The following is a 27,569-nucleotide window of genomic DNA, read 5'->3' as shown; positions in this document are numbered from 1 at the left end:
GACTAAGGACTCTCCCGGACTGTGGACGAGAGTGTCAGGTATTTCACCAAGCGCCGTCTGAAATCCCGTAGGGTCCATCAGGCACCTGGGGCGGAACCACCTAATCGGTTCCCCCTCCCTACAGTGGGGGATTGGCTTCCGAAAGTCAAGCCTGAGTAGGAAGTGATCAGACCATGACAAGGGCAAGGTCTTAATGCCCTTCAAATCTAGATCACATCTCCACTGCTCCGAGAGAAATACGAGGTCAAGCGTGTGACCCGCTGAGTGAGTCGGACCCCGTATTACTTGGGTCAAGTCCATGGCTGTCATGGAAGCCATGAACTCCTGCGCCCCATCAGAGCGTTCGCCAAGCGAAGGCAGGTTGAAATCCCCCAGCACCATAAGCCTGGGGAACTCTACCGCCAGTTCGGCTACTGACTCGAGGAGCACAGGGAGGGCTGTTGTAACGCTGTTGGGAGGTAGGTACGTTAACAACAAGCCCACTTGACCCTCCAGGTCCAACTTCACCAACAGGGACTCACACCCAACAAGCTCCGGAGCATGGATCCTATGAGGAACTAATGACCTTCAGATGATGACAGCCACTCCCCCACCCCTTCCCTCGAGTCACGGCTGATGGAGCACCTGAAACCTTTCTGGGCACATTTCAGTGAGGGGGACTCCTCCCTCCTGGCCCAGCCAGATTTCAGTAATACATGCCAGGTCTGCCCCCTCGTCTAATATTAGGTCCCGGACGAGGGGAGCTTTGTAAACCACAGACCTGGCATTTAGCAACAACAGCCTGAGACCAGGGCCCTGACAACTCTCGCCATCTGGTCCTGGAGTGGAGCTAACAGGCACCTTAAGATGTACAAGCTCTTTGGAGTGGCATAAAAGCCTTGTAAAACAAATGAATAATACATGCAATTTTGAAGGGCTATTCTGCAGAGGAAATTCTACTTTATAATACAGATCATTGTAACTGATTTATTTCCTTAAACACGTTCGCCACTTTGTATCACTGTGATTTTAGGTATGCCTTGCAAAAATTAAAAGAATTCAAAATAAAGTGAAGGAGAGCACGGTCTGCCTTTTCGAAAACAAAAGCCCCTGCTTGTAACTCTGCTGTTTGAGCCTGGGAAATGAATGAATTTGAATTTTAGTGTATCTGTATATTGCAGTTATATCATCTGAGGTGGTTCCACAGTATGGAATCTTCTCCATTCTTTCTTTTTTTCTTAATATTCTCAAGTCCCAAACTGGAAGGCATGCACATGTGCGCCAGGGGTGGTTCTGAATCCTGGTGCAACCGGTATGGTGCAACGGGGCTGGGTGTCCACCATATGCACGCACACAGCGTGCGCATCCATACTTACCTCCCGTGATGGCTCCACGACGCTCCAGCTGCTCAGTGGAACGTTGCGCAGGCGTCGTACGCTCTGTGTGCAGAAGTCCCGATCAGCTCAAATATGGGTAAGGACGGTGGGTGGACCCCGGAATGGTACCTGGTGCTCCCAGCAGACAACGGTACGTCCGTACCAGGGCATACCGGTTGTATTCCACCACTGATGTACGCGTGTTGGAGCACCAAAAACCTGAAGACCAGCTGCCTGGCACACCTGTTTTTTGGGCATTGGGGGGGGGGGCTGTTTTCGGGCTGTTTTCAGACTGGTTTTCAGGCCCAAAACAGCCTGAAAATGACCCTGAAAATAGCCTGGTTTTTTTGGCTATTTTCAAGCCGTTTCCTGCTGCTCCGGTGCCTGTAAAGACCAACTGGAAACCACATGCACCGGAAACCAGAAGAGCACCTGGAGATCATGTACATGCCCCCAGAGAGGGCTCTGCCACGCATGCCATAGGTTCACTATCATGGGCTTAGACCACCTTGACTCTATTATGGTGCAATCGTATTATCAGGATTTCAGTTAAATGGTTCCTAACTTGCAAACATTGGTCTAAATGAATGCTGCATGTCTCACATGTAATTTCATCACAGGGATTATTATTCACAACCATGCAGTTACGCCTCCCTGACACTTAAAAGCATAATATGTTTTTAACAGTAGCTACATTTTAAATAATCTCTGAAATGTAACTATGAGTCCTATCCTCCATAAACTGTTAACATTTAAAACTGTTTGCTTGTCTGGTAGTCTGCAAAATGTCTGGAGATGATACAGTGGTCCACAGTTGTCCAGCATGTCCTTCCCCTAAGTCAAGAGTGGGGAACCATGGCCATTTTAAGACTTGTGGACTTCAAATCCCAGAAATCCTGGCATGGCCGGCTCAGGAATTCTGGGAGTTAAAATTCACAGTCATAAAAGGGCCATGGTTCCCCACACCTGCCCTAAATGTGCCCCTTGGATTGCAGTTCAGTGTTGATTTCTGTTCACTTGTGTCCAATACTTGGAGATTGCCTAGAAAGGTCCCTGCAGTTTTCTTGAGAAGGTTTTTCTCATGTGCTTTGCCATTGCCTGATTTTCAGGGCTGAAAATGGCTGCCCAAGGTGACCCAGCTTCATCCCTAAGGCAGAACTATAGTTTGCATTCTCCTGGTTTCTAGCTCAGTGCCTTGTCTATTACACCAAATTGGCTGTGTGTGTGAGAGAGATTCTTCTGCCTGGACAAGTCCCTGCCATTTTCTTGGCAACGTTTTTCAGATGTAATTTGCAATTGCCTTCTTTCTGGGGCTGAGAGAAAGTGACTGGCACAAGGTCATCCAATTGGCTTCATGTCTAAGGCAAGACAATTATAGCAATGCAGCTTTGGTATTTAAGGTGTCACATAAATTGTCACAAAATCCCACACCTTTTTTCTTTCTTTTTTGCTTTGCAGACTGAAATGGTAGGCATTTGGAATTTAACTGCATAATTTAATGAATAGAATAGAAACTGTTGATTTAGTTATTTGACCATGTCAAAGGGTAACTTAAAGATAACAAAGATTATATTACTGTCCCCCACCTGTGTTGGATATTACTGTATATACTCGAGTATAAGCCTAGTTTTTCAGCCCACTTTTTGGGCTGAAAAAAGCCGCCTCGGCTTATACTCGAGTCAGTGAAAAATTTGCCCGAAATGGAGGAGAAAAAGGGGCGGGGCCATGCCGCTGGGTGACACTCGTGAATGGCCCAGTGCCCCTGTGAGTTTCCCCTCCCTCTGTGTCAGTTTGCCGCGCAGCGCGCACCGCACCATCCCCCCTCCTCACGTTCTAATGTAATGCAGGGCTGTCTTACGATTCCCCTTCCTCCCCCTCCTGCCGCTCTGCAACGATGTCCCACCTCCTCCTTGTTATGGCAAGCAGCCACATAGCGATGTCCCACCTCCTCTGGTACAGTGATCCAATGATAGGAATCACTGTGCCGTGTGTCATAGGAGGCGGGACATCGCTCCCGCGGCTGCACGGGACATCATCATCACAGCGGGACATCAGCATCATGAGGTGAGTGAAGTATTTCATTGAATACACCGCTAGTTTACTGTTTTTCTTTGAAATAAATATTCAAAAACATTATTGGTATCTATTTTATTTTTGAAATTTACCGGTAGCTGCTGCATTTCCCACCCTAGGCTTATACTCGAGTCAATAACTTTTCCAGTTTTTTGTGGTAAAATTTGGTGCCTCGGCTTATATTCGGGTCGGCCTATACTCGAGTATATACGGTAGTTTTAAATTTGGGGATTGTGATTTTCCGGTTGCTGGTTTTTAGAAAACTTGCTCCAAAGGTATTCTCATCTTGGGAACAGATAGCAGACAGGTTGGTTGTTATTTTAATCTCATGCTTCTATGTTTATAATTAATTTTGCCCTGGTTATTTTTAGTTAAAGGGTGTCATGACCAGCTGGGGAGATGAGTTGGGGACATCTGTCGCGGAGCAGATGGGGCCAAACTGAAACTGCAGCATGTCTCTTCCCAACTATTCAGAGGATACATTTACCTCCGTGACTGAAGAAGAGGATGAGAGGCAGTACGCGGACGACTCATTTGAATTTTATGACTCAGCGGATGAGTGGAAAGAGCCAACGGCCTCTGATCTGACAGAGAACACTTGGCAATCCTCATGTCAAAAGGATGGAGGTCGGTTAGGATCCACAAGGATTTGGTTCAGTTCCTTCTGCAGGTTTACAAGTGGTGAGGGAGGGAGACTTAGGTCAGCAAAAATAGAAAACAAGCACAAGGGGAGAAAAAGGCAAAAGAGAAACTTGCCAACTTTGTGTTTAACAGCAAGTTAATTTTTTTTATTTTGCTAACTCAAAAAACTTAGAAATATTACAAAAATATTAATTATATTTAAGTTATTAATAATAAAATATTAAGAATTTTTAAATAGATTACTGTATATACTCGAGTATAAGCCTAGTTTTTCAGCCCACTTTTTGGGCTGAAAAAAGCCGCCTCGGCTTATACTCGAGTCAGTGAAAAATTTGCCCGAAATGGAGGAGAAAAAGGGGCGGGGCCATGCCGCTGGGTGACACTCGTGAATGGCCCAGTGCCCCTGTGAGTTTCCCCTCCCTCTGTGTCAGTTTGCCGCGCAGCGCGCACCGCACCATCCCCCCTCCTCACGTTCTAATGTAATGCAGGGCTGTCTTACGATTCCCCTTCCTCCCCCTCCTGCCGCTCTGCAACGATGTCCCACCTCCTCCTTGTTATGGCAAGCAGCCACATAGCGATGTCCCACCTCCTCTGGTACAGTGATCCAATGATAGGAATCACTGTGCCGTGTGTCATAGGAGGCGGGACATCGCTCCCGCGGCTGCACGGGACATCATCATCACAGCGGGACATCAGCATCATGAGGTGAGTGAAGTATTTCATTGAATACACCGCTAGTTTACTGTTTTTCTTTGAAATAAATATTCAAAAACATTATTGGTATCTATTTTTATTTTTGAAATTTACCGGTAGCTGCTGCATTTCCCACCCTAGGCTTATACTCGAGTCAATAACTTTTCCAGTTTTTTGTGGTAAAATTTGGTGCCTCGGCTTATATTCGGGTCGGCCTATACTCGAGTATATACGGTAAATGAATTATACAATTTAAAATAAAAATAATAAAAAATTAAACAATATTACAGAAATGAAGAAATATATGCCACGCAAAAGAAGGAAATGTCTGTGTGTAGCATTTAGCTCAATGGGGGCAGTCAATTTGTAGAGCATCTGTGAGATCGGGTAGCTCTGTAAGAGCAGCAAAATACTGGATGCCCAAAATTCATATGGGCTAATCATTTTTAATGTTTTATATTTTTTAAATGCTTTAATTGTATAATTAGTGACAGCCATGGACAAAAGAAACACTATATTTGGCCTGTGATGACATTAATCAAGGAGAAAATCCCAGATGGTAGGAAACCATAACAGGAAAAAATGATAACCCTTCCACTCTTATAAGATTCTGTGCTTAGTGCACCCTTTAACCAGGACTTGTCAGGCCTGAGCCCCCAAAACAACACAGTGAGATCCACTTAAGTCTGCTTCTTTATTTGCTTACATCCATTAGACAGAATCTTGTCCGACTAAAGCTATAAGCTTCTAATGTAACATATACACCATGATGGCGAACCTATGACATGCATGCCAGAAGTGGCACGCAGAGCCACCTCTCCGGGCACGCCAGCTGTCACCTGTTGCTCTTCCAGGTTCTGGCATGGCAGCCGGCTGGTCTTCGCACATGCAGGAGTGCTGGAAACTCAAAGAGCAGCTTGCTGGTGCGCTCCCTAAGCTTCCGGTTTCTGGTGCACGCATGCGCACTGGCCAGCTGGTCTTTGTGCCAGAAACCAGAAGACCCGGTGACTGGCGTGCATGCACATGCCAGAAACCGGAAGTTCAGCCTCCCACCACGCACATGCGTGTCGGGGAACTGCTCTTCCGGTTTCCGGCGCTCCCACTCGTGCGCACCGAGGAGCTCTTCTTCCGGTTTCTAGTGCTTTCCCTTTCCCACCCACCCCGGCATGCTACCATTTCGGTACTCAGTGCTGAAAAGGTTTGCCAACATTGTTCTAGAGTGTGGCTACCTGAATCTCTTCCTCCTTCCAGGTCTGGACCATGCAGTCTTTTGTCTTGCGTCTCATTCTGGAATGTGCTGCCTCCTCCCTGGGAGACTGCTGGGCTACTGTTGACATTCCCAATTCTTCTCCTTCAATTGCAGACTCCCATCATAGCACTTTAATAACTACTTGATTAAGAAAAACCAGAAGGTTTTACACAATTTTATTTCTACATATACATACATACATATTTATCATATTCTAAGATTTCCTCCCAAAAAATCTTTGAAGGTTAAGGTTATCGAGAACTGCACCTGGACATAAGGAAGACTATGTTTTTAACAGTGCTAGCCCATGCTCGTGAATTAAACAGCTTCACATGTCTTTTATGTATGTCTGAGAGGGCTGAAAGCCCTATGAAGCGGTGTATAAGTCTAACTGCTATTGCTATTGCTATGAGTTTCGCATGTATGAATCGGTTTGTCATTTGGTTGACCTCTGTTTTTTCCTCCTTCCTCCCTGTTAGAATTGTTAGATTCTGCGTTTGTTGTAGGAGAGTCTTTAACTAGAAAATGGATCAATCTTCTGAAAGTCAACAGAAGAACTATCACTGAGAGAGCCACATCTTCCATAGAACCAGATACTGGTAAGTCAATTTTCAGGTCTGAAACTTCTTAGCCTTAACCATGGTAATGGTGATACCTATTGAGTGCCACTAGACACAGTGTGGTGATACTATAATGTCAGATTTGGGGGCATTCTCCCATTTTTCATGTTTTTTTCAAACATATAAGCCTATCAAAGCTAAATGCAATTAGAATACTTTAGAATAGAATAGACCTGGAAGGGACATTGGAGGTCTTTTAGTCCAGCCCTTTGATCAAGCAGGAGAACCTACACCATTTCAGACAAGTGACTGTCTAGTCTCCTTAAAAACCTCCATTGATGAAGCATCCGTGATTTCTGATTAATTATCCTGTTAGGACATTTCTTCTTAATTCCAGGTTGCTTTTCACTTCGATTAGTTTCCAACCTTTGTTTCTTGTCCTGCCCTCTGGTGCTTTGGAGAATATTTTTTTTAATATAATTTTTTATTTTTGAATAAACATAGACAGACAAAACATAACAAACGCCACAAAAATATCTTCCATTACAAATTGTAAAAAGTGTGTCAATTGGTTACAAAGAGCTTTCGTGCATCCCTTCCACAGTCATCACCTACAATTCATATCAAGTTATATATTTTAAATCAAATATATTTATATATATTACTGTCATCATACCTCAATCTTCATATGACTATAATTGTTTTTACATCCCTATATATAAAATATTCCAAAATTTAAAGCAAAACCAAATGATGGCATTCCGTTCTCTATTTTCAATATCATCCAGCAACATTACACCTTTATAATACTTTCTAAATAAAAATTAATTATGTTTAATGACAAAGTTTCTAAACCTCCTTTCTTAATCACTGTTTACAATTTATATCCAATTTCCCTTTTATCATGTCAATACAAATATTACATTATTATCATTATCAATCATTTATTTAACAATATCCGTCATCATTTCATATATATTTTTTTAGTCTTAGTTTAACTAAATTTAACTTACGCTTTTTTTAAAATATAAGCTTTCATACATAACAGAGTTTCTAAACTTCCTTTCATGATCACCATTTAGAATTTATACCAAATTTCCTCTTATCAAACCAATACATATGTGTACATTGTTACCATTATCTATTTATCTAACTATATCCATTATCACTTCATTTTTAACATAATGCTCTAATTTTAACTAAATCTGATTAATATTTTATTATTAGTTTTCATATCTCAACCTGTGTCTTTCCAGTAATAGTGTAGTCTTATGTCTTTTGCCATTTGTGGAATTAATCTTCTGATTATTTCCTTAATCAAATTTGTGTGGACTTCTCTTCGCAACTTGTTGCTTTTTACATATCTTGTAAAATCTCGAGACCCTCCGTCAGCTTCTTTAATCAGCTTATCTTTGGTTATCAGTAGTGCTTTTGTCAAAGTTTCTCTCCTTGAATCCATCAGTTCTTCTCTTTTTCTTCTTCCATACCTTGAAATCTGGGATAGAGCTCTGTTCAGTCCCCCCTCCTTCGCTCGTTAACAGAGGACAGGCAGACAAACGTAAAAGGGAAGAACTTTATCAGTTCTCGCCTCAAGACTGGCTGCGAGCCCCAAAATAAACATAAATCAAGTCTCTGACCAGAAGATAACAGAATACAAAACAAAACTCTTACAAAACAATTCACTTCTCCAAGTGTCTCCTTGAATCAGGGTTATAGAAAGCAAATCGCTTCTCCAAGTGTCTCTCACAAACAAACTATGACTGATGAATGATGAACAAATGAATGAACGTTGACTCCTGCAACCAGGGCGTGGCACCATCCGTCCTTTTATCACCAGAAGACGCCACTAACGATCCCCAGCTGCATTGTTAATCTTGCATCCTGAAAAGACTCACAGGAGACTTCTGCTGAGTCACAACACTATCCCCCACCGCAGGGTCCTTTCCCTGGGTTCCAATGGTCTGGATGCGGTCGGAATGACTTGTCCACAAGAGGGCCCGCACCCATTTCCTGTGGTGCCTTTTTCATGAGTCCCAAACCTCTGCAGGAATAGCCCCTTGAGCCGGAACTCCCTAGGTATCCGGTGGCCACCATGTTTCCTTCCGCCCTTCACGGCGTCGACACCCCGTCCAGGGTCCTTCACCCTCTGCAAGGCTGACCCTCCAGACCCCCTACCGTCGGAGGTTGACGGCAGCTCTACCAGCTTTGGCCAAGCCTTAACACCCTGTCCAGGGTCCTCCACCCTCTGCAAGGTCGGCCCACCAGCCCCCCTACTGTCGGAGGTTGACGGCAGCTCTACCAGCTTCGGCCGAGCCTTAACACCCTGTCCAGAGTCCTCCACCCTCTGCAAGGCCGATCCACCAGCCCCCGTACTGTCAGAGGTTGACGGCAGCTCTACCAGTTTCGGCCGCGCCTTAATACCCTGTCCAGGGTCCTCCACCCTCTGCAAGGCCGACCCACCAGCCCCTGTACTGTCGGAGGTTGGCGGCGGCTCTACTAGCTCCGGCCGAGTCCTAACACCCTGTCCAGGGTCCTCTACCTCCTCCAAGGCCAACTCATATGATCCCTCGCCGTCGGAGTCCGGCAGCAGCTCCACCGACTCCTGCCGAGCCACCATGCAATCCCCTCCTGCAGAGCCTTTCCCTCGGTTTCGACGATCAGGGTGCGGCCCAGAAGGGTTGGTGACGGCCTCCACGGAACACGGTCCAAGACAATGGTACCCCACCGGGAACCTAGAAACAAAGTCCAGTGCTGTGGGGACCGGAGTCAACAAAGGCTGGAATCTTGGCGGAGTTCTCCTTGCAGACCTGGCCCATTGGCACTGGGCACATGACTCCATGCACCTCTGCACGTCATTTTTCAGATGGGGCCACCAAAATTAACGGGAGGCCCGGCGCAACGTCCGAAAAAAACCCTTATGTCTTGATGCAGACGCGCAATGAACCTGCGACAGCACTCGTCGACGGATGTGCCCTGTGAGAACATAGAGCTGGCCCCGACACTTCAAAAGATCCCTTTCCAAAGTCCATGGGGACGCCGGCCCCACTTCCGCCTTTCGTCGCTCTACCCAGTCGTCACCCTGCTGCGCATCCTGCATCAGGGACTGCTTGCTCACGGGATGACAAACGGCAGCGCAGGATGCAACAGGTAGAACAGTACGAGATGGAAGCGAGTTCGCAGGGTCAGAGTTCTCTACTTTACACGGCAGCTCCCTGCCAGGTGTCCAAGATCCCCACAGTAGAAGCACAATCCCTCAGCACGTCGTCTGTCCATCTCAGTACGTGACACTCTAGGTCTGACAGCACCCAACTCCATGGGCTCCTCCCAGTCCACTGCAGTCCCTTGCTGAACCGGCATGCTGGTGGTCTCCTGGAATACACGGTGAGGCCTTCGCCTCTGCAGCCGGGCGTCTGTCCGGAGGCACAGGTGGACCAATGCGTCGAACGTCGGTGGCCTGTCCACCCTCGCCAGTTCATCCTGCAAGGCCTCAGACAATCCATCCTGGAATGTGTCCATTAAAGTTGGTTCATTCCACGTGGAATCCTGGCTACGCAGCCTGAATTCACTAACATAGTCCTGCAATGAACCACTCCCCTGCTGCAGTGACTTCAGACTTCTAGCTGATGTTTCCCCCTTGATAGGATCTTCAAACATCCGTTTGAAGTACTGACAAAAGCCCTGGAAGTCATCCAACAAAGGGCTTGGCTGAGTTAACAAGGGGGTAGCCCAACGGGCAGCTGTGCCTGAGAGCAAACTGATAATGAATCCCACCTTCGTCCGGTCAGTGGGAAAGTCCTCCGCTCTCAAACTCAGGAACAGCTGGCATTGTCCCAGAAATGCGGCAAACATGGCCAGACTCCCATCATATTTATCTGGCATGGCTACTGGGCACTTCCTCCTTGGCTGGGGGTTTGGCAGCTCTCTGCAGCTGTTTAATTTGGTTCGCCAAAATCACGATTTGTTGAGCCATTTGCCTATTTTCAGCAATTAATTGCTCCATAATTAATCAAATGGAGGCTTGTCGGGCAGGAGTCAATCTGTTCAGTCCCCCCTCCATCGCTCGTTAACAGACGACAGGCAGACAAACGTAAAAGGGAAGAACTTTATCAATTCTCGGCTCAGACTGGCTGCGAGCCCAAAAATAAACATAAATCAAGTCTCTGACCAGAAGATAACAGAATACAAAACAAAACTCTTATAAAACAATTCACTTCTCCAAGTGTCTCCTTGAATCAGGGTTACAGAAAGCAAATCACTTCTCCAAGTGTCTCTCACAAACAAACCATGACTGATGAATGATGAACAAATGAATGAACGTTGACTCCTGCAACCAGGGCGTGGCACCATCCGTCCTTTTATCACCAGAAGATGCCACTAACGATCCCCAGCTGCATTGTTAATCTTGCATCCCAAAAAGACTCACAGGAGACTTCTGCTGAGTCACAACAGAGCTCCTTTCCATCTATCTTCCCTTTCCATGTTCCACTTCAGTTCACTGTCAGTATCCATAATTATCTTGCCTCTTTGTTCATTTCTCCCCTGGGTTTTTAGGACTCTAACCACTTTTTCCATTTGCTGAATATCTTCAACTCTTCCATCGAATTTCACTGCATTGCAATCTATATTTTCCAATCTTTTCTCAATTCTCTCTGTTGTTTCTAATAATTTTTGAATTTCAAACATAATCTGTTGTAATGTTATGATTTCTTTTTGGAGCTGTGCCATTCTTCCAACTAGTAAACACTGCCACTTTAGTTTCAAAACAAGGTTTTGTTTTCATTTCTCTCTACCTGCCAAAGAAGCATCCAAAGAGCACCTGCATAAACAACCCATGCTCGTCTCCTTGTCTCTTCTGTAACAAGCTGAAGCCTTTGAAGTGCAAAGTCAAAATGATCAAAGAGAAAAAAGAGAAAGCAATATTTCCAGGACTCAACTCCAACCACCAAGTGGCAGTGCAACTTCTTTTCCCTCTGATATTACTACCCGCTTTATATTCCTTTTATATCTTCTTTTATTCCAGGCTTAAAAGAAACAAAATTCTTAAATGGAGCAAAATAAAGAGAAAAAACCTATCCAAACCAATATTATAAAAATAAAGAAAAAGATTTAATCCATAGGTAAAAAAAAAGAAATAGAAGAAGAAAAACCAATACTTTCACTTTAAAAATAGGAAATATTTGCAAAATTCCCCCCCCCAAAGGATAACCCACTGTCCAATATAGCTTAATTTCACTGATTATTTTCTTTTCTTTGCAAGTTTAATTTAGCATTGATTTTTTGGGGGGCAGTCTCTTTTATAACAATACAATTTCCTCACCAGATGGACACACGTTCTCTTTCCGCTTTTCTCCCGTTCCGGAGCTGTCCCAACTTCAGCAGCTTTGGGCTGTGCTTTTGTCGCCAGCAAGAAGAGGTTCTCTTGGATCAATCAGGGACTTTACGATGTCCCTGAGATCAACAAGACGTACTCTTCCCTGTCACCGTCTCTTCGGGATGGTTTAGGTCCAAAAGGACCATCCAGCAGCAAAAAAAATTGACTGCGATCTTGGAGCTCCAAGATCGCACGTCATACTGTTGCGACGTCAGCTCCTGTTCCCCTTTGGAGAATAATTTGACCCCCTCTTCTTTGTGACTGCCCCTCAAATACTGCTATCATGTCTTCCCTGACCCAAAACCTGCAGCTGTTCTATGTATGTGTTAGTTTCCAGGCCTTTGATCATCTTAGTTGCTCTTCTCTGAACTTTTTCCAAAGTGTTAACATCTTTTTTGTAATATGACCATCAAAATTGGTTGCAGTATTATATAAGCTGGACGTTGCTTTCCTCTGAGTGCTTTTTTTTGGGGGGGGGGGTCTACCTGTGGTTGTTCTGTTTCTCTTTTTTAGGTTAGTAAGTATCTTAAATGACCCAATGAGGCACAGATTTTCTAGTATTTGACAAGATGCCAGTGACTTGGCATTAGCACCATTGATGTTACTAGAAAATAGAAACTGTGCAATTGTGCTTATTGGCCCTAAAATATAATTTAGCCCCGATATGACAGGAATGGCAGCTCAGCAATTAATGCAAAATATAATGACTAGGTTATTAATTGGAATTGTAATAGCACCGTCCTAAGGTTAGGATCAATTTTCTTCTCATCATCCATTCTTTCACAAATGGTTTCTATTTCTAAAATGTTTTCCAAGAGCTGGGTAAAAGGAAGTCTTTTAAAAAAAGGTTTTAGGATGGTTTCCCAAATCTGTAGCATATATTCCCTGTGGGATTATTACATTTAAATTAAGCAGCATGTCCTTAAACACACCCGTTGCATCTTAAAATGTACCTCTCTGGGCAGAACAATACAGCAATTGCTTTGATGTGCCACTGTCTAAAAATGTATATGTTGAATTTAATACTTGTTTGCTGGAGACCTCAGCTGTGGGAGCCTTTTACAATTTTCTTTATCTCCTTGAAAGAAGTAGGGAGAATAGCTTAATTTTTTAAATGCATAATTGAAGATCAGCTGCAAGACAATTAATACTTTCTCAGTAAATTTAAGAAAATGTCTAAATTTATCTGCTTTGAAGTATTCCTCCTCAGGTAAATGCTATTAAGAATGAACTAAAAAGCAAACATACATTATCAAAAGGGTTTTTTTTTGCTCAGCTTTTTCTTTATTGAGATTTTATCCTGATAAATTGTGTGACCCCATTGGGAAAAAAATCGCTTGTTATAAGATGCTAAATAAAACCAGATCATTATGGCTTGTTTCATAAATCATAGTTTTTGGCCTAGTGGTGAAGACAACCTAGTGGTTGTGCGTTCAATCCTAGGTAGCGGCAGGTGTTTATCTCCTAGGGTGGAAAGAAAAAAAATATCTGCTGCAAACTCTGCAAAGGTGTTGGGAAGGGCATCCGGGCAGTAAACGCTCAGCTCCATTGTCGCCTCCAAAATTAAGGGATTATAAGGCCACAAAAAGAGCAGTGGGAGAGAGAGAATGTATTTGTCTATCCTACTTTTCTGATTCTAGATGACTTCAAACCACTACATATTAAATGAAACCATTAAAGACCAGGTAAAGCCCTTCTTTCATCAGACCAGTTTCATGGCTAAGGTGGGATTAGAACTCAGTATCTCCTAGCCTAAGGCAGGACTAGAACTCATTACCCCCTTGGTGAGTGGCCCAAAGTCACCTAGCTGGCTTTTATGCCTAAAATGGGACTAGAACTCACAATCTCCCAGTTTCTAGATCAGCACGTTGTGGTTTAGAAAGCAAGGTGGCTAGTAAGCAAAATAAGCTCATGCTCAGGGCACTAAGGAAGTGGGAGAACATCAGACTCCCCCCGCCCAAAAAGTTGAGCATGCCCTGAATTCTTCCACTGCCACTCACAGCTTTAGTTTTCAATATTTTTTTGCATTTGCATTTTTCCCTTATAACAATTTTATTTTAAAAAACATTAAAAAGTGATGAAAATTTGCATTTTCCCCTATTGCCCTAGTTATAAGTAAATAATTTGTTCAAATTGCTTACTGAGATTTGATGTTAAAAACATAAAATTTTAAAAAGTTTACATTTAATATAGCTGCAGGGGCTCAATGGCCTGGAATTACACTGAATTTTTAATCACTTATTTCCTCTTCAGCACTTGAACGTAATGCCTGGCCAATGAAGCAATGGAAAAGCTGAGAGGCACCATTCCTGGGCTGTGCTTAGGGCATCAGGGGGCCTTAATTGGGCCCTGCCCCTTTCCTACTGTTACTTGGCTAGAATACAGATCTAGTTTCATAATACTGCTTTTTTAGCATTCCCATTATTTTAATTTGACCATTTTGTTAACATACAAAGCCTTGAGAACTTTCAAAGTGAAAAGCTGGGAGGTTCACTAACACCTACTGTTTGGTCTCCAGCTCAGTGCTTCTCGGCTTGAAGATGTGTAGACTTCAACTCCCAGAATTCCCCAGCTAGAGTGGATTGAGAAACACTTTGAAACATCTTGCTTGGGTAGTCCAGAGTCTGGAGACATGGTCCAAAGTAGTTCAAATTTTCCCATGTTGTCCCACATCCAAATTGCTTCTCTATGTTCTGGCCTTCCTGTATCAAAGAGTTTGATGAAAAAATTTGAAGGAAGTCTTGCTGGTCCTCTGATCAGCCATCTGAAGGGGCAAGGGAGGTAGGTCCCAACTTGCTCTATTCAGACTAATTTTTGGACCAGGTAGAATCTGTTTCCTAATAACAAATAACAGCTGAGTTTCTAAATCCTTTTCATCCATGTGGTTTAAGCTAGAAGTGTTTGAGTAAAAAGGAAAAGGAACCCTTTGACTAAAACTGTTCCAGCATCTGCATTCTATTTTCTCTTTATTATCTGCAATCAAATCCTTTTTATTCTTCCAAAAGTCTAACTTTCCTTTTTGGCAAAGAGGTTATTGCTTTATGCTGTTGAAGGGGTTTCTTGTTTTGTCCCTGATTGTTGTAAACATTGTTGACTCCAAATGCACTATTCAATAAGTAATGCTAATGTAAGTTTCAATACAGGTAATCCTCGATTTACAACAGTTCATTTAGTAGTCGTTCAACATTACGACATCATTGAAAAATGGGATTTATGACTGTTTTTCACACTTACGAATGTTGCTGCATCTTCATGGTCATGAGGTCAATGTTAACATGCTTGGCAACTGATTCATATTTATGACGGTGGCAGTATCCCGGGGTCATGTGATCCCCTTTTGCAACCTTCTGACAAGCAAAGTCAATGAAGAAACCAGATTCATTTAACAACTGTGTCATGAAAGGTCATAAAATGGGGCAAAACTCAACAAATGTCACCACCATGATATTCCTGGTGACTGGAAATAAGACTATAAGCTTTTTCATCCCTAGATAGTATCTGATACTTTGTTCTGTTTCCCCCTCCCTCCCCCCAATGAAGCATTACCAGGAATTTCTGAAAAAGAACTCGGGGCTCTGCAATCTTTCTGTGCCAGCAAAATCAACCACCTCCATCATCAGAGGAGCTCAGAACCATTGAGAAGAAATAGCCGTAAGGAACAGAGGCCTAGGATGGTTTCACGGAGGCAGCAGACGGGAGGTTGCAACTCTCCTGTCCCTCCTGAGCTAGTAAACAGACTTCATCTGAAAAGTCTCAAGGAGATGATGAAAAAGGTGCTGAAATCATGACCTTTTTTCAAATGACTGGGAGGGTGGGGAAAAGCCAATTGCTACTTGTTGTTATTCACAGACTTACAAGTAGTCCTCAACTTACAACCATTTGTTTAATGGCCAACATTAAAACAGCACTGAAAAAAGGTGACTTATGACTGTTTTTCACACTTACGATCATTGCAACATCCCCATGGTCACACAATCAAAATTCAGATCTTGGCAACTGGCATGTATTTATGACGGTTGCAGTATCCCAGGGTCACATGATCACCTTCTGTAGCCTTCTGACAAGCAAAGTCAACAAGGAAGTCAGATTCACTTAACAAATGTGTTACTAACTTAATTGCACTGATTCCTTTAGCAACTGTGGCAAGAACTGTCATAAAATGAGGCAGGTCTCACTTAATAACCACCTCAGTTAATAACAGAAACTTTGTTTTCTCCCTACAAGATTCTGTGCTATTTTGCAATAGAAGATTAGCCTCAGTATATTTAAAAATTGCGAAAATCAAACTAAAAATGGAATGTTTGTTGTACATGCATATTTCATGCAAGTAAGCTCTTCAACCAGGTTATTTTTGTTAATTGTGACATGATTTTGCATAGTACAGTTAGGTTCTCACATGCATTTAAGAATCTTACTGTTAGTTTTAGCTGAAGCCATCGTGATTATAATGAAGATTTAATGTACATTTTCACTTGCAGAAGGAAGACATCTACTAATGGGGAAGCCCAGGTTGAGAAAGGGCAATTAGCCTTGAAAAGAAAGTAAAAAATAGTCTCACCATAATTTTCTAAGCCCTGCTCTTTAATTAATTAACCCCGAGGAGAAATGCTTACATTTAGTTATAGATGATGGAATATCCTTAGAAGGTAGTTTATCTTCCTTCACAGTAGCTTCTTGTTCATAGCGACAAGATAGAATTAATGAGATGAGTAATATGCACCTCTCCCCTTCTCTCAATCTAAAATAATTTAAGCACTATAGCTATAATGTGATGCTCTTCCAATGTAATCTGATACATGTTTAGTGAACCCTATTGCATTTAATGAAGCTTGCTCCTGGTAAGTGCATCTAAGACGGGAACCTTAATAAAGTTTGTTGCTGGAGTTCTTTACATTATATTCTTTTTTTAAGAAGCTGAGTGTTAAAATAACTTTTGACAGAAGGAACGAATTGCAGTATGATGATTTCAAGGGATATGGCTAAGTAAATTTATGATATTGCTGCTACAGAAGTTATTGCAAGAGAGAAATAAAGGCTATCTCCTGGTGAAAATAATAATTGGTTTCTTTATTTAGCTCATTTTAGAAGAAAGCTTATCTGGTTTTAAAGTCTGCCTTCCTCTTCTATATACTTGCATATTAGCCTGCTCTTGTTTTTAAGGAAGACAGTGTGGTGGGATGTAATGTGGACTCCTAGGAGGGAGAGCTGCCTCCCAGAGTGCAAAGAGGCAACAGAGCGTGGAATGTCTGGTAGGCAGGAAACAGGCAAACACAGAATCTATAGTTATGCAGATAGCTGCTTTAGTCTGGCAAAATTCTGTCTGTAGGCAAACAACAATAAAGAAACTACTTAGAAGTAACTTGACATATTATTTGTTTTTAGGGCCTAACAAATATTTTTTAAAATTCTATTTCTCTTTGCCTTTAAGATAGCAGAAATGGAAGTGCACCAACCTTCACAATGCCGCTTTTGCATGAAGAAAAGAGCAGGTTTTGCAAAAGTTGAATTTCTCAGTCGAAAGAAAACTATATTAGATAATGTTTTACTTCAAGAGAAACTGGAAGACTATATGTACAACAAAGTAAGCAAAAAGCAGAATATATGTACCAAACGTAGATGTATTTTATTGTGCTATGCTGCACTGTGCTATTTTATACTACACTACATGAGCCATAGTGGCGCAGTGGTTAGAATGCAGTATTGTAGGCTAATTCTGCTGACTGCCAGCTGCCAACAATTCAGCAGTTCGATTCTCACCAGCTCAAGGTTGATTCAGCCTTCCATTCTTCTGAGGTCGGTAAAATGAGGCCCCCGAGCAATAGGCTGACCCTGTAAACTGCTTAGAGAGAGCTGTAGAGCACTATGAAGCAGTATATAAATTTAAGTGCTATTGCAATCTGCATATCTCCAAATTGCTACTAATATTTTAGTAAGATTCAGAATTGGATTAGATTACATATTTTTTTCTCAAAAAAAGTTCATGAAATTTGTGTATCTGATTCTTTTTTTAACTTTGGAAATTAAAGTTTGGAATCCAAAGATTTATAATACAGATAGTCCTTGACTAACAACAGTTAATTTAGTGACCCTTTGACATTACAACAGCACTGAAACAAGTGACTTATGACTGTTTTTCACATTGATGACTTGCAACATCCCCATGGTCATGTGATTTACATTCAGATGCTTAACAACTGACTCACATTTATGATGGTTGAAGTGTCCTGGGGTCATGTGATCGATCACCTTTTGCAATCTTCTGACAAACAAAGTCAACAGGGAAGCCTGATTCACTTAACAATCATGTTACCAATTTATGGTGAAATGGGGCAAAATTCACTTAACAAATTTTTCACTCAGCAACATAAATTTTGGGCTCAGTTGGGGTCATAAGTTGAGGACTATCTGTATTTGAGTGAAATCAAGATTGTAGCAATGAATGCAGAGCCATTTTGCAATGCATTTTTTCTTCTGACTGGTAGTCAGTTTTGTGTAATGGGTGAGTCCACTTGCTTAAGCAAGTGTTTCTCAACCCTGGCAACTTTAAGATGGGTAGACTTCAAGTCCCTGAATTCCCCAACCAGCCAGGCTCTGTGTCTATGTTCTGTATTGTGTCTCATTGTTCATGATAATTTAATAACAATCGGAGCTAAACTCTTACACATGCATTTATAAATGGCTGAGAGTTTATTGGATTTTACTAATAGGCATCATTTCTAGCACAATTTAGTATCATTTATATGTTGCCTTCATCTACAATCTGATGTCCTCTAATCTGTGACACCTTTGTTTTTATATAAATACTAGTTGATGAACCGGCGTTGCCTGGGTATTTATAGACGTCAAAGCCTTTGTCTGACAGGGAGCCATTGAGAGGAGCCTTTCTTCCCCCTACCCCCATGCCCATCATCCCTGCCCTCTCCCTTCCCCCTCCCATGCACTCCTCTTTCCTGCCCTGTCTACGATCAAGACACTGTCCCAAATCCATCAGGCGCTTCCTCATTGGTCCACTACAGGGCAAACATCATGGCTGGCTTTCCAGAGGAAGCTGTGAAGGAATTGACATCAAAAAAAAATTCCCGCTCTAGGACGCCGCACTCGCTCTCCTTAATGGGCAAGGCTTTCCAGAGTTATGCTGGAACACAAATACACACAGACACAGAGACACACCAGGTGTGTCTCCCCCCCCCCCTTACCTCCAGTATTTGTTTCCAGAGGGTAAGTCACCTGTGTACCAACTCTGGTTGAAATTGCTCGAGGTGCTCCAGAGTTATGCTGGAACATACACTGCTCAAAAAAATAAAGGGAACACTTAACACAATGTAACTCCACGTCAATCACACTTCTGTGAAATCAAACTGTCCACTTAGGTAGCAACACTGATTGACAATCAATTTCACATGCTATTGTGCACATGGAATAGACAACAGGTGGAAAGCATAGGCAGTTAGCAAGACATCCCCAATAAAGGAGTGGATCTGCAGGTGATGACCACAGACCACTTCTCAGTTCTTATTCTTTCTGGCTGATGGTTTGGTCACATTTGAATGCTGGTGGTGCTTTCACTCTAGTGGTAGCATGAGACGGAGTCTACAAGCCACACAAGTGGCTCAGGTAGTGCAGCTCATCCAGGATGGCACATCAATGCGAGCTGTGGCAAGAAAGTTTGCTGTGTCTGTCAGCATAGTGTCCAGAGCATGGAAGCACTACCAGGAGACAGGCCAGTACATCAGGAGACGTGGGGGAGGCCGCAAGAGTGCAACAACCCACCATCAGGACCGCTACCTCCGCCTTTGTGCAAGGAGGGACAGGAGGAGCACTGCCAGAGCACTGCAAAATGACCTCCAGCGGGCCACAAATGTGCTTGTGGCTGCTCAAACGGTCAGAAACAGACTCCATGAGGGTGATATGAGGGGCCGACGTCCACAGGTGGGGGTTGTGCTTACAGCTCAACACCGTGCAGTATATTTGGCATTTGCCAGAGAACACCAAGATTGGCAAATTCGCCACTGTGCTCTTCACAGATGAAAGCAGCTTCACACTGAGCACATGTGACAGATATGACAGGGTCTGGAGATACCATGGAGAACGTTCTGCTGCCTGCAACATCCTCCAGAATGACCGGTTTGGCAGTGGGTCAGTAATGGTGTGGGGTGGCATTTCTTTAGGGGGCCGCACAGCCCTCCATGTGCTCGCTAGAGGTAGCCTGACTGCCATTAGGTACCGAGATGAGATCCTCAGACCCCTTGTGAGACCATATGCTGGTGCGGTTGGCCCTGGGTTCCTCCTAATGCAAGACAATGCTAGACCTCAGGTGGCTGGAGTGTGTCAGCAGTTCTTGCAAGACAAAGGCATTGATGCTATGGACTGGCCCGCCCGTTCCCCAGATCTGAATCCAATTGAGCACATCTGGGACATCATGTCTCACTCCATCCACCAACGCCATGTTGCACCACAGACTGCCCAGGAGTTGGGGGATGCTTTAGTCCAGGTGTGGGAGGAGAGACCTCAGGAGACCATCTGTCACCCCATCAGGAGCATGCCCAGGCATTGTAGGGAGGTCATGCAGGCACGTGGAGGCCACACACACTACTGAGCCTCATTTTGACTTGTTTTAAGGACATTACATCAAAGTTGGATCAGCCTGTAATTTTTTTTCCACTTTAATTTTGAGTGTAACTCCAAATCCAGACCTCTATGGGTTGCTAAATTTGATTTCCATTGATAATTTTTGTGTGAGTTTGTTGTCAGCACATTCAACTATGTAATGAACAAAGTTTTAATAAGAATATTTCATTTATTCAGATCTAGGATGTCTTATTTTTGTGTTCCCTTTATTTTTTTGAGCAGTGTATATACACACAGCTTTTTTAATATATTATTATTGTGTTGTTTTGTTGTGGTTATTGTTATTATTAAATATTCTATTCTAGTGTTTATTCCTTAAACATGAAACTCAGTCAAATGAACATTCAAAATTGCATCACAAATACCATTGACTGGTGCTAATGGTTGATACAGGTTGCTGCCAGCGTCCTAGGTATCAACCAAGTACATTTTTAAAATATAAGATGTTCCGAGTAGCGCAGTTTTTTGCAGTTCCGCTGGTGTTATTGCAGGAAGCTGCGATTTGATGTATTTTATAAAATTCTTGGACATGGTACCAAGAGCCACAATGACAATGGTTATCCTGTGGTGACGTCACCGTGCTTAGAGCGGAGGAAAAGGAGCTCTCCTAACCTCTAACTCTAACCTCTTCGTTTGGGCTCATTTTTGAGCGCTGTTGATCCTGAAGGGGCCAGCAGATTAAGGGGGATACTCTGTAGATGCTGGGTGATAAGGCAAATCCCCCAGCGGATAGGAGAAACTCCCTAAATGGACAAGGAACTATCCTGCCATTTGGTTAGGACCAGAACGATGGCGACCGCATAAGAAGGAAGGAAACAGAGAAAGAAGCAGTTGAAATCGGATACTTGTTACTATTGCTGACAACCCAAAGAGGAGGGCAATGCGAAATTGGCAGAGAGGGTGAGCTGGAAAGAAGGCGCCGGGAAGGAGGCTGTTTCTGCAGTTCAATCTTGCCGAAAAGAAGTGGAGCAGAGACGCTGAGTTGGAAGGACAGCCGGAATAAGTTAAAGGAGTTAGCCACAGTGAGAACGAAAACCCGACATGGACAACAGGAGTGGAAAATAATATTTGCCGAAAAGATTTGGAAAGGTCAGAGAAGAGATTGTTTAACAGTCGGGTTGGTATACTGGGTTTCTTTTCCTTCTGCTCACTCTTCCTTCTGCTGCTTTGTTGAACTTATAAGTACTTGATATTTATTTGCCTCAGAGCTTGGAACAGTGTCAGAGACAATAGATAGAAGGAGACCTTTGCTTCGTGGATACTAACAGTCATTGAGGAGAGGGTGACACCTAGTGGACTGTAAATCTAAACCGTGATGCAATCTAAAGTCTGATGCAAGAAAAGTAACGGTGACATAACTTTTACATATATATACATAGAGGACTAATTACTAGAATTGAATACTTGTAAATTTGATAAATTGAGAGACATTTATTGGTATAAGATAATAGTGATATATAAATCTATGATATATATTAATTAAATTAATTAAAGACCAAAAATCAAATAATCAAATAGAATAGAATACTACATAGGAATGTTTAAGTATTGAAACGTGATATTAAGGAAGGTTAATTATTGTTGAATATTGAAATATACAATTATATCATTGATATTACTGATAAAGTAGAAGTAAGGTAAAACTTGTATGCAATTGTGGGCAAGGATAAATAGGGGGATAAAAATGGCAACTTCAGTAAAATCAGGGGAAAAAACTACACCTAATGTGATTTCAGCAACACCACCCTTCTCAAATCAAAGATCAATTGAGAGTGTGTTGGGGTTGGAGAAAGGTGGAAATATGGCAGAAACAGCGGGGCCAGCTCCAACGATGCAGAGTATGCAATCGATGCGCCAGATGATACAAGAGACATTGGCAAAAAGCCAAGAAGTGACAATTACTAATCATGAAGAGACAAGGAGGAATCATGAAGAAATGAAAAATGAAATGGGAGAATTGAAAGGAACTATCAAGAATGTAGATGATAAAATTGATAAGATACAGAATGCCTTAGCAATCAATGAACAGAAAATCCAGTGTATGGAAGAAAAAATAGAACAAGCAGATCAGAAGATGGGAAAAATGGAATTGGAATATAAACAACTTAATAAAGAACTAGAAATATCAATAACCCGACTTGAAAATGAAAGAGCTGCATTCTACCTAAGATTCCAAAACATACTGGAAGAGAAGGAGGAATACCTGAAAGGAAAAATGATTAAAATCCTCACTGAATCTCTTAAAAAAAAAAGAAGAAGAGTTGAGAGGAGACATCGATGAAGCTTATTGGGTGCATACTAATTATGCCAGAAGACATAGACTCCCAAGAGAAGTCCATGTAAGATTTGCTAAAAAAACAACAAGAGACGAAGTGCACAAAAAAACCAGAGAAGAGACAATTATACTACAGGGAAAAGAGTTGATCACGCTTAAACAGATTCCACGGAGAATTCGGGAACAACGTAGGCAGTACCAATTTTTAACAAGCCAGTTAAATAAAAACAGAATAATGTACAGATGATTGGTACCAGAAGGGGTTCTGGTATCTTGGCAAGGAAAAATGATATAAGATAGAGAATATAGAAGAAGCACAGAAATTCTATGAAGAATATTGCAAGACGGAAGTAGAACAAGGAAGCAAAGAGGAATTAGAAAGTAGAGGTCAAGAGGAAGAAATATCAGAAGACAACGAAAGAAACAGGAGAGAAGAACAGAGGCAAGAAAGAGAGAGAGCAGAGAAGGAAGGTGCGAGAGGGAAAAGTCAGATACAAACTAGAAGTAAAAAAAAACAACCCCAGCTAAAGATGGATCAAGAAATAACAATTATTTTGATAAACTTGAATGGACTGAATGCACCAAAAAAAAGAGCCCAGATGTCTAATAAACTTAAGAAATTGAAAGTAGATATAGCCTGTATACAGGAAGTGCATATTAAAAAGGAACCTAGGAACTTATTGGAAAACAAAAAAAAAGTAGGGAAATTATATACAGCATTGGCAGATAATAGCAATTTATATAAAGGAAAAAATAAATTCCAAAGAAGTCTACTCAGATGAAGAAGGCAGAACATTAATGATTGAATTAGAGACAACAGAAAAACTGATAAAGGAAATGATATGAAACTATATGGGTTTGTGGAAATACCATCCCTAAGAAAACATAAACTCAGATTTGAAAGAGACACCTATAACAATAGAAAAAGAAATGGAGGGAAAAAGGAAGGAGATGAGAGGGGAAAGGAAGTACAGAAGGGAGGGAGGAAGGAAGGGAAAGGAGAGGAGGGTGGAAGGGAGAGAAAGAGAAGGAGAGATAGGAAAGGTAGAGGAAGAGTGTTGTGTTTTTATCTGCTTTTAATTTCTCTTAACTTCTGTTTCTGTAAGCCGCTCAGAGTCCTTCGGGATTGGGCAGCCTATAAATTTAATAAACAGTAAACAGTAAACAGGAGAGGTAAGGGAAGAAGAAAGAGGTAAGGAGAGGTGGATGGAAGGGAGAGAAAAAGAAGGAGAGGAGGGAGGAAGGGAGAGAAAGAGAAGGAGAGAGGGTAGGAAGTGGAAGAGAGGGTAGGAGTAGGGGAGAGGTAAGGTAAGAAAGAAGGGGAAGGAGAGGAGGAAGGAAGGAGAGAAGGAAGGGAGGGAGAAAAGAAAACAGAGAAAATAAGGTAGTGCTACAACAGGCAATAGGAATGGTAAATGAAGCAATCCAAACTGTACCTTGTAACCTTTTAAATGGAATAACAATAGTATAAGGGTGGCAAAGAAAAAGAATAACTATGTGAATGTATACCTATAATTGTATGTAAGAATAAATGATAGTAAGAATATAAAGCACAATATAGCTAAACAATGTTTGTTTATAAATAGCTAAGTATAAATAAATATAGAATTGTACATAAAAAGGTATAACGAATAAGAAGACCATGAATGCAAGATAGAAATGTATAAAAGGGAAAACACTAACTGCAAAGAAACCGATACGAAACTGCTATATGATATACGATGGAACTTCTTGTTCCTATGTTGTTTTAAGTTATGTGTCTGTTTTTGTTGATGTGTTTATGTGTTTAAAATAAAAATTCTTTAAAAAAAACAGTCAAATGAACATTCAAAAATGCATCACAAATACCACTGACTGGTGCTAATGGTTGATACAGGTTGCTGCCAGCGTCCTAGGTATTAACCAAGTACATTCTTAAAATATAAGATGTTCCGAGTAGCGCAGTTTTTTGCAGTTCCGCTGGTGTTATTGCAGGAAGCTGCGATTTCTTGAGGTATTTTATAAAATTCTTGGACATGGTACCAAGTGCCCCAATGACAATGGTTATCACTGTTACATGTTTCATCCATAGCCGTGTAGTTCTCTATAGTGGTGGAGGTAGCATCCAGGCTGGGTTGATCTTCATCCACTCATTCTGAAGACTGAGCCTGACAGTTAATTGAAACCACACCCCTGTCACTAGGCAAAAGCCCCAGTTCCAACTCAGTCCCTCAATGAGGATGGATGCATCATCACCTTGTTCCTAGGCTGAGAGGAATAGTTGTGATATTGCCTTTGTAAGTACAGCGATTGTCTTGACTGAATGTGACCCTGGCTGACTAAAGCTCCTCACAGAGCTAAAGAGCCTTTGTGGGTCGATGTCTGAGCCCTCTTAGGGCGTGACAGCGTTATCGGGCGAAGGCGGTTTAAAGCGTTCCTTTGTAGCTTGAAAAGCAAGAGTGGCTTGCATTGCTAATTGCCTGCGAGGTTTGCACCCTTCCAGCCCACAGCATGTCCCTGCCTTCGCCGCCGGTCCTTCTTTGCTTGCGCTCCAGACCTATCAGCTTCCCCTGTGAGATCTAGACATTCTGTCACGCTGGGAAACGCTCCACTGCTCCTGCTTGCAGTAGAGCAGTGAACCACGGTAGCTTTGATTGATTGGTTGTCACTTGAGCATCTTTCAGCTACCGTGGAGTGACCCAAGCCTTCAAAAGCAGGGAATTCAACTTGCAGAGTGGCGTGCTGTTAAGAGAAACACCTTGCTTCAGTGACCGGGACCGTTAGAAAAAAGGCGCAAAGCGCCATTTTCATATTTGCGCGCCTTTTCTCCTGTCAAAATGGCGGCTGCCACAGCCTCTGAAGCAACGGACGTTGGCAGGGAATCTACTGCCGAGGCTAGCATTCCCCAGGTGGTGGAAGAGCAAGTGGGAGCTTCCTCCCCCACACTGCCTCCACATCTGCCTCCTCTAGCACCACCAGGGGGCGGAAGAAGCCCTTGAAAGCCTCAACAAGAGCCGGCAAGTCAAAAAAATCCTCTAAACCTGCTTCTCGTTATGAGAAGCAGAAGGAAAAAGAGTTTGAACACATTTACAAGAAAGCTGCTTCCAAGAATCCTTCCTCCTCTAATCCTACTGATCCACCTTAGCTTGTCCAGATGCAGTTGGCCTTACAGCTTTTTCCTGGGAATAGACAGGGCAGTGAAGCTTCCCTTAACCCTCTCTTTACCATTGATGTGTCAGGCATCTGGGGGCCAACGCAGGAGATAAATCCAGCCGTGACTCCTACAGCATCACTGGCCCCTTCCACTTTACAGAGGGTAGACAGTATTCTATCTACTTCAGCACGCATTGGCCAATCCAATCCCCTCTGCATGGTCAATTTCCAAGACATCATTGCAACTGCCATCTCACAGGGCATTGCAGCTGGTTTGCAGCAAAGGGATGCTCAATCCAACAAGCAGCCAGCCCAAACGCAGTCAGCTGATAGACCTGCAGTGCCTCCACCCTTGGCAACAGTAGAGACTTCGGCCCCAGATGAGGAGGAATCAGACCACTCTTCTGAATCCGAGGAAGGGGAAATTATAGAGGCTGGAATGTCCGAGGATGAGGGCAGGTAACCGGACCAGAAGACCTCTTCTGGCCTTTTTCCACCAACCCTGTTCCCTTCATTACTATACAAAGCCAAAATGGCTTCAATTTTGGCACGCAGCCAGCACACCCTCCCCCCCCCCCCAGCAACTGTGTCCGCAGACACCCTGTTTTCCGAGCAGGCTCGTCCATCAGAAATGATACCTACCCCAAAGATCTTCATTGACCTGGAGTAGCGTCAGTGGGATGTCCCACCTTGGGCCCAAGTCCATCGGCTTCTGACAAGAAATTCTTCAATGTGGCCAATAAATTGGCTCAGTTCCTGTCAATCCCAGCTGTCGACGCCCCGGTGACTGCCCTCTATACTTCGGCCAATATGCCAGGGGCCCCAGAAGATGTCCTTAAGCCAGAGGACAAAAAAGCAGATCTCACTCTGCAGCATGGCCACCAGACAGCGGCATGGGCAGTCCAAGCCTCAACCACTGCCTCATTCTTCACCCGTTCCTGTCTTCTCTGGCTGCAGGACCTGCAACAGCGTATCCCCACTGCAGACCTCCGTGTACATCAGGATATTGCCAAACTAGTGGCGGCGGTTCAGTTTACATCTGATGCCACCCTCTCATCTGTCAGATTCGCCGCCCAAGCCATGGCATCTTCTGTGGCATCTTGCAGACTGTTGTGGCTTCACCAATGGCAGGCGGAGGTGCGCCATAAATGGCATTTGGCCTCGGCCCCCTTCAAGGGCAAATCTCTCTTTGGGAACGCATTGGATCCTTTTCTCATTGAGAACAAGGAAAAGAGGAAGGTTCTCCCTACCACGCCCAAGAAAGGGTTCTCCCGCCCTGCTCCCTATCCCAGGTGGTCTTCCTTTCAGGGCCAAGATGGGGGGGGGGGTCGTCCTTTCGGTACCAAGATTATGGTTCGTCCTTTCGGGGGGCAGACTACGGCAACCAGGGGTATAGGCAGCAGGGAAGGTATTCCTCTAGGCAGAGGGGGCAGTCAGACCGCTACCAGAGGGGTAAGGCCTCCAAGCGCCCCTTTCGCAGGGGTGGGGGACGTTTTTACCTCCGTACCTAATTTACCGGCATCTAATTATCTCATTGGAGGCAGATTGGCTTTTTTTGCTGATCAATGGGATAGAACCACCTCCGATGTTT

At 43.1% G+C, this 27,569-nt stretch overlaps 1 protein-coding gene across 1 annotated transcript in view; it reads left to right on the top strand.

The window, feature by feature from the left end:
* C12H8orf48 (chromosome 12 C8orf48 homolog) overlaps window positions 1-25,970 on the top strand; it is a 35,114-nt gene extending 9,144 nt beyond the window's left edge. Inside the window, exons 3-7 of the mRNA XM_032228521.1 lie at window positions 3,800-4,055; window positions 6,492-6,611; window positions 15,484-15,716; window positions 17,372-17,664; window positions 25,796-25,970. Of these exons, the coding sequence (XP_032084412.1) occupies window positions 3,881-4,055; window positions 6,492-6,611; window positions 15,484-15,716; window positions 17,372-17,664; window positions 25,796-25,970 (996 nt within the window). The 5' untranslated portion in view covers window positions 3,800-3,880. The remainder of the gene's footprint in view (window positions 1-3,799; window positions 4,056-6,491; window positions 6,612-15,483; window positions 15,717-17,371; window positions 17,665-25,795) is intronic.
* Window positions 25,971-27,569: the final 1,599 nt, after the last annotated feature.

The sequence above is a fragment of the Thamnophis elegans genome, chromosome 12, assembly GCF_009769535.1.
Source record: "Thamnophis elegans isolate rThaEle1 chromosome 12, rThaEle1.pri, whole genome shotgun sequence".
Lineage (NCBI taxonomy): Eukaryota > Metazoa > Chordata > Lepidosauria > Squamata > Colubridae > Thamnophis > Thamnophis elegans.
This window is presented reverse-complemented; position numbering and strand designations above follow the sequence as displayed.